The 15,206-nt window shown below is 39.7% G+C and overlaps 1 protein-coding gene and 1 non-coding gene across 4 annotated transcripts in view; both read right to left on the reverse strand.

Moving 5' to 3' along the window:
* The window catches only part of NSUN6 (NOP2/Sun RNA methyltransferase 6), a 38,830-nt gene extending 24,033 nt beyond the window's left edge, over positions 1-14,797 (reverse strand). The window contains exons 1-3 of one of the 3 annotated variants that reach the window (XM_031444666.2): positions 14,287-14,797; positions 12,013-12,168; positions 1,054-1,133 (exon numbers count right to left, since the gene is read on the reverse strand). In XM_031444666.2, coding sequence (XP_031300526.2) covers positions 1,054-1,133; positions 12,013-12,168; positions 14,287-14,361 — 311 coding nt within the window. In that variant the 5' untranslated portion in view covers positions 14,362-14,797. Of the gene's footprint in view, positions 1-1,053; positions 1,134-12,012; positions 12,169-14,286 lie in introns of those variants that run through there. The other 2 variants (XM_064479405.1, XM_064479406.1) reach the window with 2 other exon arrangements.
* On the reverse strand, positions 12,648-12,720 carry TRNAD-AUC (transfer RNA aspartic acid (anticodon AUC)). Its single transcript has one exon. It is a non-coding gene; the product is annotated as a tRNA-Asp (tRNA).
* Positions 14,798-15,206: the final 409 nt, after the last annotated feature.

Here is a 15,206-nt window from a genome sequence, read left to right on the forward strand (position 1 = left end):
GCACTCAGTCCTCTGCTCTGCTCTGATGGTCCTTCACTCACACCTCTGCTGAGGCATTTACTGCATCAGACTTGTACCCACATTCCCTGCTTTTGGACTAGACAACTATATTTCATCCATCTTTGTAACATCTTTGGGTCTCACACATAGCACCAATTCAAAAAACATTTTGTGAAAGGGAACTTTATAGTGCTAATCAAGAGAGTTTTTGTGAGAATAACCATTTCATGGGAAGGAGAGAATGGAAGACTACGGAGAAGAGATGAACACAGTGGGCTGGAACTGCTGTCCTTTCTTTGGAAGGCCTGGCTACAAGGCCGGTCCTCGGCTGGTGTTCGGGAACTCGGAACCAGGAGCAGTGCCACTATTAACTGATGAAGGTAGCTCGCCACTCTGAAAAAGTACTGAACCACTGCTCGACTGCTGACCACTAAACTACTTTAAAGCTTTAGCAAAATGAGCATTTTTATATTTATTACGACTCTTGGGGTATTAAAAAATTACATCATAATTAGGGACTTTAAAATGCTCTTTGGGAACAGAACTCTCATCATAATATGAAAGTCTTTTGTTTTTTTCCAATTTTAAAACATATGCCTTCCAAATACAGAATCTGAGTAGGACAGTTCCCGTTCTATTCAGAGAACACGCACCATAATTTAACATAATCGTGAATTAACAAAATTTTACAAATATATCTGCTTTAAAAGTAGGAAATATGTTGCTTTGTATTTTTGTTGTAGCTAAAAAATATACAAGTAAAAAAAGTAAAAGTTTCTTAGAAAGTAGAAAAAAATCAGTAACTGTATTAAATTAAACTAAAATTACTCTCAAGGTATCTGAGCTCATTTCTAGTCTTTTTTTGTAATATTTTCATGACACAGTATAAAGTCAGCATTTATGAAATCTGTGAATGCCTATCTAAACAAAGTTGCTATTAATGGACACACTTAGCACTGTCACCAAACAGTAAAAAAAAGAAAAAAAAAAAGAACCTGTGACAAATTTTTATTTCAAAGAATACAATTTGCACACAAAACAGTTGTTACAAACCTAGGTCCAATGACAGGAATAAGTAAGACATCCTGCAGCTCTGGATGCTGAAGAACAGGAAAACTTAATCCATTAAACTGCTGTTAAAAAACAAACACACAGGATTACAAAGGGATCAGCGTATTTGCTAAATTTCAAATTATGGAGCTTCTCAATCTCGTTACCTAGCAGAGCATAAAGCTTGGTTTAGAATATTTTCACTTTATTCCATGTGATATTATAAGCATCAAAGACTTCAAAACAAGTGTTTTCTCTATAATATAATTCTGAAGTAACTTCTTTGTAAGGCTCAATTTTGCTCAGTTTGACTTTGTAAATAGAAACCCTGTTTACCATAAGTGACTTGCTTTGAAAACATATGCAATATAAAATTGCATGTAGTACACTCTTTTAAGAAAAGCTTCTGAATAAGACATTAAAGACTGAGATTATTAAATACTATTTATTACATACTAACCACACTGGATGCCCTGTCAGTTTTGGTGAGGTTCTTTTTGGCAAAGGTTTAGGAGTTTCAGGAGCCTTGACCACACTTGGCCTGCAGACTGGGGACAGGTGCTGGGGCCAATGAGAGCCAACTGACTCCACAGCTACACTGGTAGCTTCAAACTGGTCACAGTAGGAGAATTTACACCATGAAGATCAACAAACACCACAAATCAGGGTTATTTTACCCAGAAAGTGGGTTGCTCAGCATGCAGCAGCACACCACGGTTGCAGGCAGAAGACCACCGGGCACCCCACGCAGCAGAATCAAGAGCAGAGGAGTGGACTGGACAGCAAGGACTGGACACGCTAGCAGAGAGCAACGTGCAAACATCTGAGAACAAGTCTCCGCCACCCAGGATAACCGAGGGATTATCAACCCAGTCATTTTCACGTACCGCTCAAAAGAGCAGTAATGATAACGTGTACCTGCACTGGCTTGAAGTATCCATGTGCTGCTAGAGAAGACTTCCAAAATCAACTTATTTCCAAGTTGATAAGGAAAGAGGAAAAAAACCTTATTATTTTAGAAACCTAACTACATTTCTACCAAGTCAACAGCTCTCCTGACTTCTGCTTCTTCCAGGCCAAGGATCTTTCAGACTAACCATATCCAAGAGACAGCTAGTAAGAAATCTGGAGGGTAAAGTCCGCATTCAATCAGACCACTCTCCCTTTCTCTTCCCCTCTCTCCCTCACGCACTCTCATCACTGGAAGCCTTATAGTATCCAGGCTATGGTAAAGTGATCCTTCCAAGGAGAAGGTAATCAATTTTGTTATTTGTTTTTCTTTTGTTTTAAAAGCACTTTTTCTTTAGACAATAGAAATATTTTACAAAGAGATCAATCCTTCTCAGGCCAAGGTTTTCTTTCTCTCTTTTTCTATCAAATATTAAAACGATAGAGAAATAACTTTCATAAAACCACACATGCTTAACTTTCATAAAACATCACAAATAAACTTTCTTTTTTAAACCAAGCATATCACCTGCCTCCTTTTCTGTTTCTGCCCTGTGACCTTTTAAAAACAGCCTTAATGACATTTAAGTTACATACCAGAAAATGTACCCATTTTAAAGGCACAACTCAATTTTTTGTAAATTTACAGAATTGTGCAACCATCACTACAAGCCAGTTTTAGATCACTTCCATCACTGCAAAGTCTCCCCATCCCCAAGTGCAGTCAATCTCTATTCCTAGCTCCAACCCCAGGCAACCACTAACTTACTTTCTCTCTTTCTAAATATGCCTTTTCTAGACACTTCATATAAACAGAATCACATAATACACCATGTCTCGTGTCTGGCTTCTTTCACTTAGTGTAACAATGTTTTTGAGGTTCATCCACGGTATAACATGTATCAGCTCATCACTTTACTGCTGGGTCGTGTTCCTCTGTGTGAAGAGTTGTCCACTGATGGACATTTGGGTAGCTTCTCGCTTTTGGTTATTATAAACAATGCTGCTATTAATGTTCACGTTCAAGCATTTGCATAGAAATATGTTTTCATTTCTCTTGGGTGGATACCTAGGGAGTAGAACTGCTAGGTTGTACAGGAAGTTTAACTTTTTAAGCGACTGTTTTCCAAAGAGACCAAACCATTTGACATTCCCATCTGCAATGCATAAAGTTCCAGTTTCTCCACATCCTCACCAGCCAAATGGAATTTTTAATTATTAAATTTCAGTATTTGACCCAGAGAAATTTGGAGACAAAGTGCCCACTCATATACTATTCAGGACATGCCTTTAGGACACATGTGACCTTTGGAACGTAGAAAAAGAAGGAAAATTTATCATCTAAAACCTCCTCCAATTCCCCTTTCCTGCTAGAAATAGGCACCACTCTACCACCAGTTTCTTATCTAGAGCTGACGACCTAACCTTCTCTGTCTCATCTTAACCTTTAAGGAAAGGGACTCAAAGCCCAGAGGGAGTCTGTCTGCCTCATCTTAAATACTAGCCCATGAGATCTTATATTCCCATCACACTGGGGTACTAGATTATCTAAACTCTAGGAATAACTTGCTAGAAAACAATCTGGATCTGCCTGAGTTAGGGACACCTCTGATGGGCCTCAGAACAGGTTTCTTTCAGCTCGCTGAAAACTTACACGCATGGCTATATAAAAGTCATCATCTTAGTTGCTTAGAGGAACTGCCTAATTTTATGCCTAATGCCATTACTCTCAATAAAATGATCACCCTTATTAAAAATCAGATTAACCTTTCTCTGAGTCTTATTTACACTAAGTTCTGGTCTGATGCAGCCAGAAACCACTGCTGGTTCTTCTTATAACACGGTCATCTACTCACTACTTGAAGTTATAGAACTGTCCCTAAAGAGAGTATGATAAACATTCCATAAATGAACTGAGATTAAAGATAAAATAAATGAATCAGTATCAGTAATAATTTTCTGAAAAATTCTCAAAGTTATATGTAAACTGATAACACTGCCTGTGAGGTACAAAGAGTACTCTTTAAATCATGCTTACCTCTTGCTTTTCACTTAGGTGGCAATTAGGTAGAAATAAGTCTGCAGACAGCTACCCATGGTTACTTGTTATAAGAGATTTAATAACTACAAAATGAGGTGTGAAATAACCTCTGTAGGAATCTGTTTTCCTCCATCTTACATTTCTTTGGGGGCAAATTTCAGTGCCCAGTGTATGAAACACAAAATGCACAGCTTTTGAAAGCAAAGAATGAAGATAATATAAACAAGAAAATTCAAATTTTTTCTGCTTGGAATGTAAAAAGTGCCATTTTATAAAACTGTGTTCACAGAAATGATTATCATGCCAAATCTATCTTATTGGTTGAACAACAACAACAACAAAAAACTTGTGCTGATTTATTTAAAATATATTTTTTACGGAGACGGAGAAGATGGCGGAGTAGAAGGACACTCGCAGGTCACCCTCTCCCACAAATACACCAAGACCCACATCTACAGACCCACTCAGCGAACCAGAGCACCTGTGGAACTCCGACAGAACATCGCCCTCTTCAAAAGATAAAGACCAAAAACCTGGTAGGAGAAAAGGAAAAAAGAAAGAACAAAAGGCAAAGCAGCGCGGGACGGGTCCCACGGGGAGGGAGCGGCAAAGGAGGACTGGCGCTCGCTCGCTGGGTCTCCCCTCTCCAACTGAGAGGCCAGTGGGACAGAGGGGGAGCCTCCGAGGCTCGGATCTGTACAGAGCAGCCCTTGACTGACAGAACTAAGTTAAACGGGCACAGAGAGTCCCCCCGACACCCAGCCTGAGACGCGGGCCGGCAGCGGCGGGCAGGGCCAGGCTGCACAAGCCGGGCGGAGGACGGAAGTGGCTGCACGGAGGCAGCCCCGGGGGAACGCAAGGGGCTGCGCGCCGTGGCTGTGCGCCGTGGCTGTGGATGCACAGGGCAGAACAACCTGGGCCCTCCATAAAACAGCAAGGTTGATGTGCTCTTGGGGGAAGGGTGCATACCCCCATCTCTGAAAACCAGCGGAAAGTTTTTGGGGGAAGAGAGGCGGGGCTCAGGCACAGCCGCCATATCCTCCGCGCTGAGCACTCAGGCCGGGGGCGGGGGCGAAACCTGCATCCGCACCGAAGGGCTTAGCAGCCTCAAAGGCCAGACTGAGACTGGCCTGCAGCCCGGGGCAGATAGGATCCTTCCATCCTGGTCCCTCAGAGAACTTGCTCCACAAAGACAAACAAGGAGCTGGGTTTTGGCTCAGAGCAGGGACAGGGCTGTCCCTCGGTCTTCCTGGAGCCCACCCGCGGAGCGCCGACCAGGGCGGAGCGCGCAGCCTCACAGAGAGCGGAACTACCGGCGGTGCAGGTGGAGGGAGAGCGCCCCCCCCCCCCCCGCCTTTCGGGCAGGAACACAGCCCCTGACCGAGGTGCTGGGAGGGGGCACGACCCGCCCTCCTACCCGGCCAGTCTGCAACATCTGACTGCGGCATCCTGAGAGGCAGCGACGCGCCCGCCCACAGCAGAGAGCTGCACCTGACCCAGTGTTAGGAGGAGGCGCGATCTGCTTGCCGACAGGTGCTGGGAGCGGCACAGAAGAGGGCGCCAACGGAGGGCCTCTGAAAACAGCAAGCTGAGCTTCCAAAACAGGACGAAGACAGAAAGACTTCACATTAAAAGCACACAAACTCCAGGAGAACACCGACAACCCCCCCCCCCTTTTTTTTTTAAATCTGTTTTTACCTGTTCTATTTTCTATTACTCTCTTAATCTTTACTTCTTAATTCATTTCTATTTCTCTTGGGTTTTGATGTCCTGCTATTGATTAGACACAGGTTTCAAGTACATCTATTCATCCCCCCACTTTTTTTGTAAAGGTTTTAAAAGGACGTCTCAACCCAATTAATACTCTGCTTCAACTCACTCTTCTATTATTCATTATACACTGTTTTCAAACCCTCCTTCTCCCTTCTTTTAAAATTCTTTCTCTCTCTTATTTTTTTTTTCTTTTTTTCCTAAGTTCTACTCCTAAATAGGCATCAGATAGATAAAATCCTTAAGGACCAAAATAAACAACTGATACTCCATAAACCAGTGCCAAAGAGGTATGAGCAAGATGAAGAAGCAGAAAAACCTTTCCCAATTAAAAGGACAAGAGAAATCCCCTGAAAGAAAGATCAATAAAATAGACATCGATAGCCTACTAGATCAAGATTTCAAAAAAGGAGTGATCGAATTGCTGAAGGAATTAAAAGAGATAGTGTTTAGAGATATAAAATATGTCAAAAATGAAATTGAAGCTATAAAGAAGAGCCAAGTAGAATGGGTAAACTCATTGACAGAGATGAGGAATGATCTAATAGCTGTGCAAAGCTGACTAGATAATGCAGAGGAACGAATTAGTGATCTAGAAGACAGGGCAATAGAAAGCACCCATTCAGAAGAACTACAAGAGAAGCAAATAAAAAATAATGAAAATAGCATAAGGGACCTATGGGATAATATAAAGCGTCCCAATCTTCGCATAATAGGGGTCCCAGAAGGAGAAGAAAGATCAAAGGGGATTGAAAAGGTTTTTGAAGAAATCATGACTGAAAACTTCCCAAACTTAAAGAAGGAATCAGATATCCAAGTACCGGAAGCTCAGAGGGTCCCAAACAGGAAGAACCCAAATAGACCCACACCAAGACATATCATAATCAAGATGGCCAGAGTCAAGGATAAAGAAATGATTCTAAAGGCAGCAAGAGAAAAGCAAAGAGCAAGTTACAAGGGAACCCCCATAAGGCTCTCAGCTGATTTCTCTACACAAACACTACAGGCCAGAAGGGAGTGGCAAGATATATTCAAAGCCCTGAATGAAAAAAAGATGCAGCCTAGGATCCTTTATCCAGCAAGGCTATCCTTGAGGATAGAAGGAGAAATAAAGAGTTTCACAGACAAAAAAAAAGCTGCAGGAGTTTAGCAACACTAAACCCATGCTAAAAGAAATATTGAAAGGGCTATTCTAAATAGAAAAGCAGCAGGATGCTACAGAAATGAGAAACACACAACTGGAAAGGTGATAACTCATGAATTACAAATAAAGTAAACATGAAATTATAAAATAAGACATACAAATCACTGGAGTGGGAGAGGGAGGCAGGGAAATATAGAATATTTTTTTCTTTCTTTTTAAAATTTTTTTAACAGTAGGATGGGCTTGAGATCATGTTACTATCAGTTTAATAAAAACAGTTATAGTAATGGGTTGATAGATTTACAAAAAAGGGTAACCACAAGCCAAAAATTTACAAAGGAGTCACAAAAATTAAATAAAATCCATGATAATACAAAGGAAAATTACCAAACCACAAAACGAAGAAGAAAGGAACAAAGAGGATATACCAATTCAACTGCAAAGATAAGTTCAAAATGGCAATAAACACACATCTATCATTAATTACTGTAAATGTTAATGGACTAAATGCTCCAGTCAAAAGACACAGAGTGGCAGACTGGATAATAAAGCAAGAACCTTCAATATGCTGCATACAAGAGACCCACTTTAGGGAGAAGGACACATATAGATTGAGAGTGAAAGGATGGAAAAGGATATTCCATGCAAATGGAAAAGCCAAAAAAGCAGGTGTTGCAGTACTGATTTCAGACAAAGTAGACTTTAAAACAAAGGCCATAAAGAAAGATAAAGAAGGACATTTTATAATGATTAAAGGAGTGATACATGATGAGGATATTACATTCGTTAATATATATGCACCCAATATAGGAGCACCTAAGTACATACAAGAATTACTAACAGAGATAAAGGGGGATATTGATGGGAATACAATCATAGTTGGAGATTTTAACACTGCATTGACATCACTAGACAGATCTTCCAGACAGAAAATAAACAAGGCAACAGAGAAATTAAATACTACAATAGAAAAACTAGATTTGGTGGATATTTTCAGAGCATTACACCCCCCAAAAATAGGATATACATTCTTTTCAAGTGCACATGGAACATTTTCCAGGATCGATCATGTACTTGGGCACAAAAGAAACCTCAACAATTTTAAGAAGATAGAAATTATCTCAAGCATCTTTACTGACCACAATGCCATGAAACTGGAAATCAACAACAGAGAAACAAACGAGAAAAAAAGGAAAGCATAGAGATTAAACAATATGTTATTGAAAAAACAATGGATCAATGAGGAAATCAAAGCTGAAATTAAAAAATACCTTGAGACAAGTGATAATGAAAGCACAACCACTCAAAACCTATGGGACACAGCAAAGGCAGTGCTAAGAGGGAAGTTTATAGCGATACAGGCCTTCCTCAAAAAAGAAGAACAATCTCAAATAAACAATTTAACCCACCACCTGAATGAATTAGAAAAAGAAGAACAAAAAGCCCCAAAAAGCAGCAGAAGGAAGGAAATAATAAAGATCAGAGAGGAATTAAATACAATAGAGATTAACAAGACCACAGAAAAAATCAACCAAACCAAAAGCTGGTTTTTTGAAAAAGTAAATAAAATCGACAAACCTCTGGCCAAACTCACAAAGAAGAAAAAAGAGAGAGCACAAATTAGCAAAATAAGAAAGGAAAATGGAGAAATTACAACAAACAAAATAGAAATACAGAATATCATACGAGAATATTATGAAAAACTATATGGAACCAAACTGGATAACCTAGAGGAGATGGACAAGTTTCTGGAAACATACTGTCCACCAAAACTGAATCAAGAAGAATCTGAACACTTGAACAATCTGATCACTAGAAAGGAAATAGAAATAGCAATTAAAAACCTCCCTACAAATAAAAGTCCAGGACCGGACGGCTTCACCGGGGAATTCGACCAAACATACAAAGAAGAACTCATACCAGTCCTTCTCAAACTCTTCCAGATGATTGAAAAGGAGGGATTACTCCCAAACTCATTCTATGAAGCCACCATCACCCTGATACCAAAACCAGGCAAAGACACTACAAAAAAAGAGAATTATAGGCCAATATCACTGATGAACATAGACGCCAAAATCCTCACCAAAATTTTAGCAAATAGAATCCAACAACACATAAAAAAGATTATACATCATGACCAAGTGGGGTTCATCCCAGGGACACAAGGCTGGTTCAACATACGCAAATCAATCAGTGTAAAACATCACATCAACAAGAGAAAGGACAAAAACCACATGATCACCTCAATCGATGCAGAAAAAGCATTTGATAAAATTCAACACCCATTTATGATAAAAACTCTCGCCAAAGTGGGTATAGAGGGAACATATCTCAACATAATAAAAGCTATATATGACAAACCTACAGCCAGCACAGTACTCAACGGTGAAAAACTCAAAAGCTTCCCACTAAAATCTGGGACAAGACAAGGATGCCCACTATCACCACTCCTATTCAACATAGTCCTGGCAGTCCTAGCCACAGCAGTCAGGCAAGAGAAAGAAATAAAAGGGATCCAAATTGGAAAAGAAGAGGTAAAAGTGTCATTATACGCTGATGACATGTTACTATATATAGAAAACCCTAAAAGGTCCACACAAAAGCTACTAGAGCTGATTGAAGAATTCAGCAAGGTAGCAGGTTATAAAATTAACGTTCAAAAATCAGTTGCATTTCTTTACACTAACGATAAATCAACAGAAGAAGAAAGTAAAGAAACAATCCCCTTTAAAATAGCACCCAAAGTAATAAAATATCTGGGAATAAATCTAACCAAGGAGGTGAAAGAATTATACACAGAAAACTATAAACCATTGATGAAGGAAATTAAAGAAGACTTTAAAAAATGGAAAGATATTCCATGCTCTTGGATTGGAAGAATAAATATTGTTAAAATGGTCACACTGCCCAAGGCAATCTACAGATTTAATGCAATCCCTATCCAATTACCCAGGACATATTTCACAGAACTAGAAAAAATCATAATAAAATTCATATGGAACCATCAAAGACCTAGAATTGCCAAAGCATTACTGAAGAGAAGAAAGAGGCTGGAGGAATAACTCTCCCAGACTTCAGACAATACTATAGAGCTACAGTCATCAAGACAGCATGGTATTGGTACCAAAACAGACATATAGACCAATGGAACAGAATAGAGAGCCCAGAAATGAACCCACAAACTTTTGGTCAACTCATCTTTGACAAAGGAGGCATGAATATACATTGGAATAAAGACAGTCTCTTCAGCAAATGGTGTTGGGAAAACTGGACAGCAGCATGTAAAACAATGAAGCTAGAACACTCCCTTACACCATATACAAAAATCAACTCAAAATGGATTAAAGACTTAAACATAAGACAAGATACAATAAACCTCCTAGAGGAAAATATAGGCAAAACATTATCTGACATACATCTCAAAAATTTTCTCCTAGAAGAAATAAAAGCAAGAATAAACAAATGGGACCTAATGAAACTTACAAGCTTCTGCACAGCAAAGGAAACCAGAAGTAAAACAAGAAGAAAACCTACGGAATGGGAGAAAATTTTTGCAAGTGAAACCGACAAAGGCTTGATCTCCAGAATATATAAGCAGCTCATACGACTCAATAAGAAAAAAATAAACAACCCAATCCAAAAATGGGCAGAAGACCTAAACAAGCAATTCTCCAAGGAAGACATACAAATGATCAAAAAGCACATGAAAAAATGCTCCATATCACTAATTATCAGAGAAATGCAAATCAAAACTACAATGAGGTATCACCTCACACCAGTCAGAATGGCCGTCATTCAAAAATCCACAAATGACAAATGCTGGAGAGGCTGTGGAGAAAGGGGAACCCTCCTACACTGCTGGTGGGAATGCAGTTTGGTGCAGCCACTATGGAAAACAGTGTGGAGATTCCTCAAAAGACTAGGAATAGACTTAACATATGACCCAGGAATCCCACTCCTGGGCTTGTATCCAGAAGGAAATCTACTTCAGGATGACACCTGCACCCCAATGTTCATAGCAGCACTATTTACAATAGCCAAAACATGGAAACAGCCTAAATGTCCATCAACAGGTGACTGGATAAAGAAGAGGTGGTATATTTATACAATGGAATACTACTCAGCCATAAAAACCAACAACATAATGCCATTTGCAGCAACATGGATGCTCCTGGAGAATGTCATTCTAAGTGAAGTAAGCCAGAAAGAGAAAGAAAAATACCATATGAGATCGCTCATATGTGGAATCTAAAAAACAAAAACAAAAACAAACAAACAAACAAACAAAAACAAAGCATAAATAAAGGACAGAAATAGACTCACAGACAGAGAATACAGACTTGTGGTTACCTGGGGGGTGGAGGGTGGGAAGGGATAGACTGGGATTTCAAAATTGTAGAATAGACTACACTGTATAGCACAGGGAAATATACACAAAATGTGATGATAACTCACAGAGAAAAAATGTGACAATGAGTGTGTATTTGTCCATGAATAACTGAAAAATTGTGCTGAACACTGGAATTTGACACAACATTGTAAAATGATTATAAATCAATAAAAAATGTTAAAAATATATATTTTTACACTGTTTAATTTCCTTTTATTAAAACTATATTTAATTAAATCATCATATTCAAATTAAATTAATTAAAAATATAATCCTGCAGGTAATCAGTAGGTACTTCCCTACCTCTGGGCTCACCTCAGCTATACAATCTGCCCTCCTGATCATTATCTGCTGCTTAGCACAAGATCACAGAGTTTTAGAGTTAGAACGGACCTCTTAACATGTATTTTAATGATGAAGCAACTGAGGCCCAGAGGGATTAAGCAACCTACTCAGTCACTAAATAAATTCAGAATCACAAGTACTAAATTCAAGTTCTAGCATTAGCACCCACTCTGTAACCTTGAACAACTTAACACTCATGATCCTCAATTTCCTTATTTGTAAAATTGTAATAGATTATGGTTCACATGATTTTAGGGAGAAGCAAGATGACACAGGCTATAGAAATGTTGATAATGTACATAATGACAAAAAATTTGCATGAACCTTTTGAAGCTCATCAAACAACAGATTTTTCACATGCTGCACTGAGGCTAGATGGGTATTTACTCTGACAGTTGTGAACGATGGAGGGTGTGACAAGCGACTTAACAGAGCTTCAAACTTCCTTTCTGCTTCTTGTTTACCTAAAGCAGACACAACCTGAAAAGTAGAACAAGTTAATGTTTCAATTTCATTATACAAATTAAAGATATTAAGCAGAATATACACATATACATTTAAGTACTGAAACATCACTCAGCAATAGTTCATTTCCATTTCATTTTTCTGTATTGTTTATGTGTTAATAACACTAAGGGAATGATAATACTTCACAGGATTATGCTAATAAACACCTAATAAAATGCCTGACATGAAGGGCTTAGAAAAACACTGCTTCAACTTCAAAGCACTATTAACATTGTTAACATTATCTGCTATGTTTACTCAAATTCAGGATTTCATTCTACTTATTAAGAAAGTAACTGTTACATTATTTCTGTAGAACTAGTTGCTTTCTAATCTCAGATCCTAGAGCAAATTGGTTAGTAACCTTTTAAAACACCAATATTTGAAGAATAAGTAACATTGATAACATCATCCAAAGATTCCTCATGACATCATCATCTTTTTTTTTTAAATGGAGGTACTGGGAATTGAACTCAGGACCTCGTGCATGATGGGCATGCACTCTACCACTGAGCTATACCCTCCCCCTGAAATCAGCTTTTTAATATGGTATTATTAAATGTAACATATACTGTCTAAAAAAGCAGGTAGCAAGGTATCTGTCAGAAATGAAGTGAGAAAGACTCAAAACGACCAAGTTTCCCTGTCATTAACTGAAACTTTTCAAGATACATTTCCCACCATCTTTTGTCATCTTTGACTATACCCTGCCTCACATAAGCTTCATAAACCACTTGCCAGCCTAATAATCTACTAGCCTAAAATATTAGTATTTTCTCAAAGTTTAAACTAAATATTCTGTTACCTTTGATACTTTTTACAAAGGGATGGTTTTTCTTTTTGTAAAATCATATAGTTAGTGGGTTTGAGGCAGAGGTGATGTCAAAGAAAGACATTTGAATCTTCTTTTATAAAACAATGTTAACCATTTTAAAAATCGCTGGGAGAAAAACTGCCAAATGCCTTTTTCTCTTAATACACTCCTTACATAGTAAGTTCTTTGAAATTAGGAAGATAGTTTCTCTTTCCATACTCTCTCGTCCCTTAACATAATCTTTGGAAATAAAATGTAGAAATCGAATCTAAGTCATGACTTCACCAACATCTTTAAAAATTAGCTAACGTTTAAGGGGCTTTACTTTGAACAGAAGACAAAAGATTTGGAAAATACAGAGTTGCTCGCAGGCAGGACAGTAAAGTGGAAAGAGCACAGGCTTGGCAATCAAAGACAATCAACATTCACCGAAGACTTCTTTGCTAGGCACTGCCCGCAGCACACAGGATGAGTATTTGTTGAGGGTTTATCATGAGCCAAAACGATGCCAGGTGCTCGCACTTACAATACCTTAAAACAACCTTGTAAGTTAAATATAGCTAACAGTCCTCCAATTTCACAGAAAAGGAAATCAAGGTTAAGGGATGTGAAGTAATTGACTCAAAGGACTGGACTGCAAACCAGGGGCTTGGGATTCCAAATGTGTTTCTTTTCTCATTGACCCTGAGCTCTTCACCTTCAGATCAATACTGTCTCATGATAGGGGTGTCAATTGCAGTCAGTGAGATGGCTCTTTAGACCCTCAGTCCTCTCACCTGCAAAAAGGGGGAGGAAATCCCCACGAGAAAATGACTTTTAAGATTAGAAAATAAAGGTCTGCACATCACCTAGCACAACTGGTAGCATTTACGCAGCACTCGATAAAGTCTATCATCTCTTTCACCTTAGTGTCAGGTGAAGTGCTCTAAGACTACAAGTGTTTGTTCTCTCCAGGGCTTAAATTCTCAAAGACAGGGATCTTTTCTTGTGCATCCTTGTAACCTCTTCAGGGCCATGCCTACTGCCAGGCACACAACTGCTTTTCCCCCTCCCTTCTTTCCCATTCCTAAGTGTTACAGCAGATACCTCATTCACCTCTTACCTCGGAAGGCATTAATTAAATACCGGCAGAAAGACATTACTATTCATTTTACATTCGGAAAGTAAGAAACAAAGATTGCAAACATTAGACTTCCTTTTAGACTTTTTGTATTTCTCTAGATTGTATAAATATTAGAATTTTTGCTAATCTCATATAACGTGTATATCTGACCTACCTCCTTATTCATGAAGCCCGCTTTGAGATAGTTTTCAACCTCAAGCCTCAAAGATATTTTAGGGAAAACAGACATCTTCCTGTTGCTTATTTCTCCTCCTTCAGAAGTGCTGGAAAACGGTGGTTTTTCTTTCCGAATTAAAGTGAGCGTCTGGACAAGGAATAACCACCCACAACGTGCCGGGACCACCCGACGCCCAGGAAACACGCGCCGCTCACGCCGAGCGAGGAACTTGCACTCAGCCGGTTGAGAGCGTCTTCCCCGCCTCCACCACCCCTGTCCTAGGTCCTTCCTTAGCGACGCTCACGGAAACCACCGCGAGACAATGCCACTCACGTCGCAGAGAAAGAAAAAAGAAAAAAAAAACCCGTGAGGAGCGAAACCGTTGCGAACTGGAAACCAGACTGGAATCAACTCAGTCACACTCAACCTTAAGTCTGCGTTTCCAAACCCTCAGCCCCGTTTCTCAGCTGAAAGACGCTTCCGGATCACGCCATTTCCGGCGACGGGTGCCACCCCTCCCTCCCCGCCCACCAATCTGCAACCGTGAACTGCCTCTCCGTCACGTCCTCGGGGTTTCTGAGCTCCGCCCCTAGCGCCTCCACTGGCAGCTGCCCGGGAGGCGAGGCCGGCGGGGTGCTCTTAGGGAGGGAGGGGTAGCTGCCCGGGGCGTGCTAAGACGAGCGTCTGGGCGGATCTGGGCGGGAGGGCCGAGTGCCCGGGGCGCTGGGGAGGGTTGAATGTTTCTGGTCTGAATAAGGTGAGGGCTCAATCGGTTTACCTGCCAGTTGACCTCCAAAGAAAGGGTGAAACCAGAGTTTATTTGTGCCTATTGGCCACTCTTGATTTCATGAAATCACCTCAGCGCTCTTAGCCTCGCAGGTCTGACTTTAGTTGTGAATAAACAGCATTACTGACAT

The sequence above is a fragment of the Camelus dromedarius genome, chromosome 26 (assembly GCF_036321535.1).
Source record: "Camelus dromedarius isolate mCamDro1 chromosome 26, mCamDro1.pat, whole genome shotgun sequence".
NCBI classification, from domain to species: Eukaryota; Metazoa; Chordata; class Mammalia; order Artiodactyla; family Camelidae; genus Camelus; species Camelus dromedarius.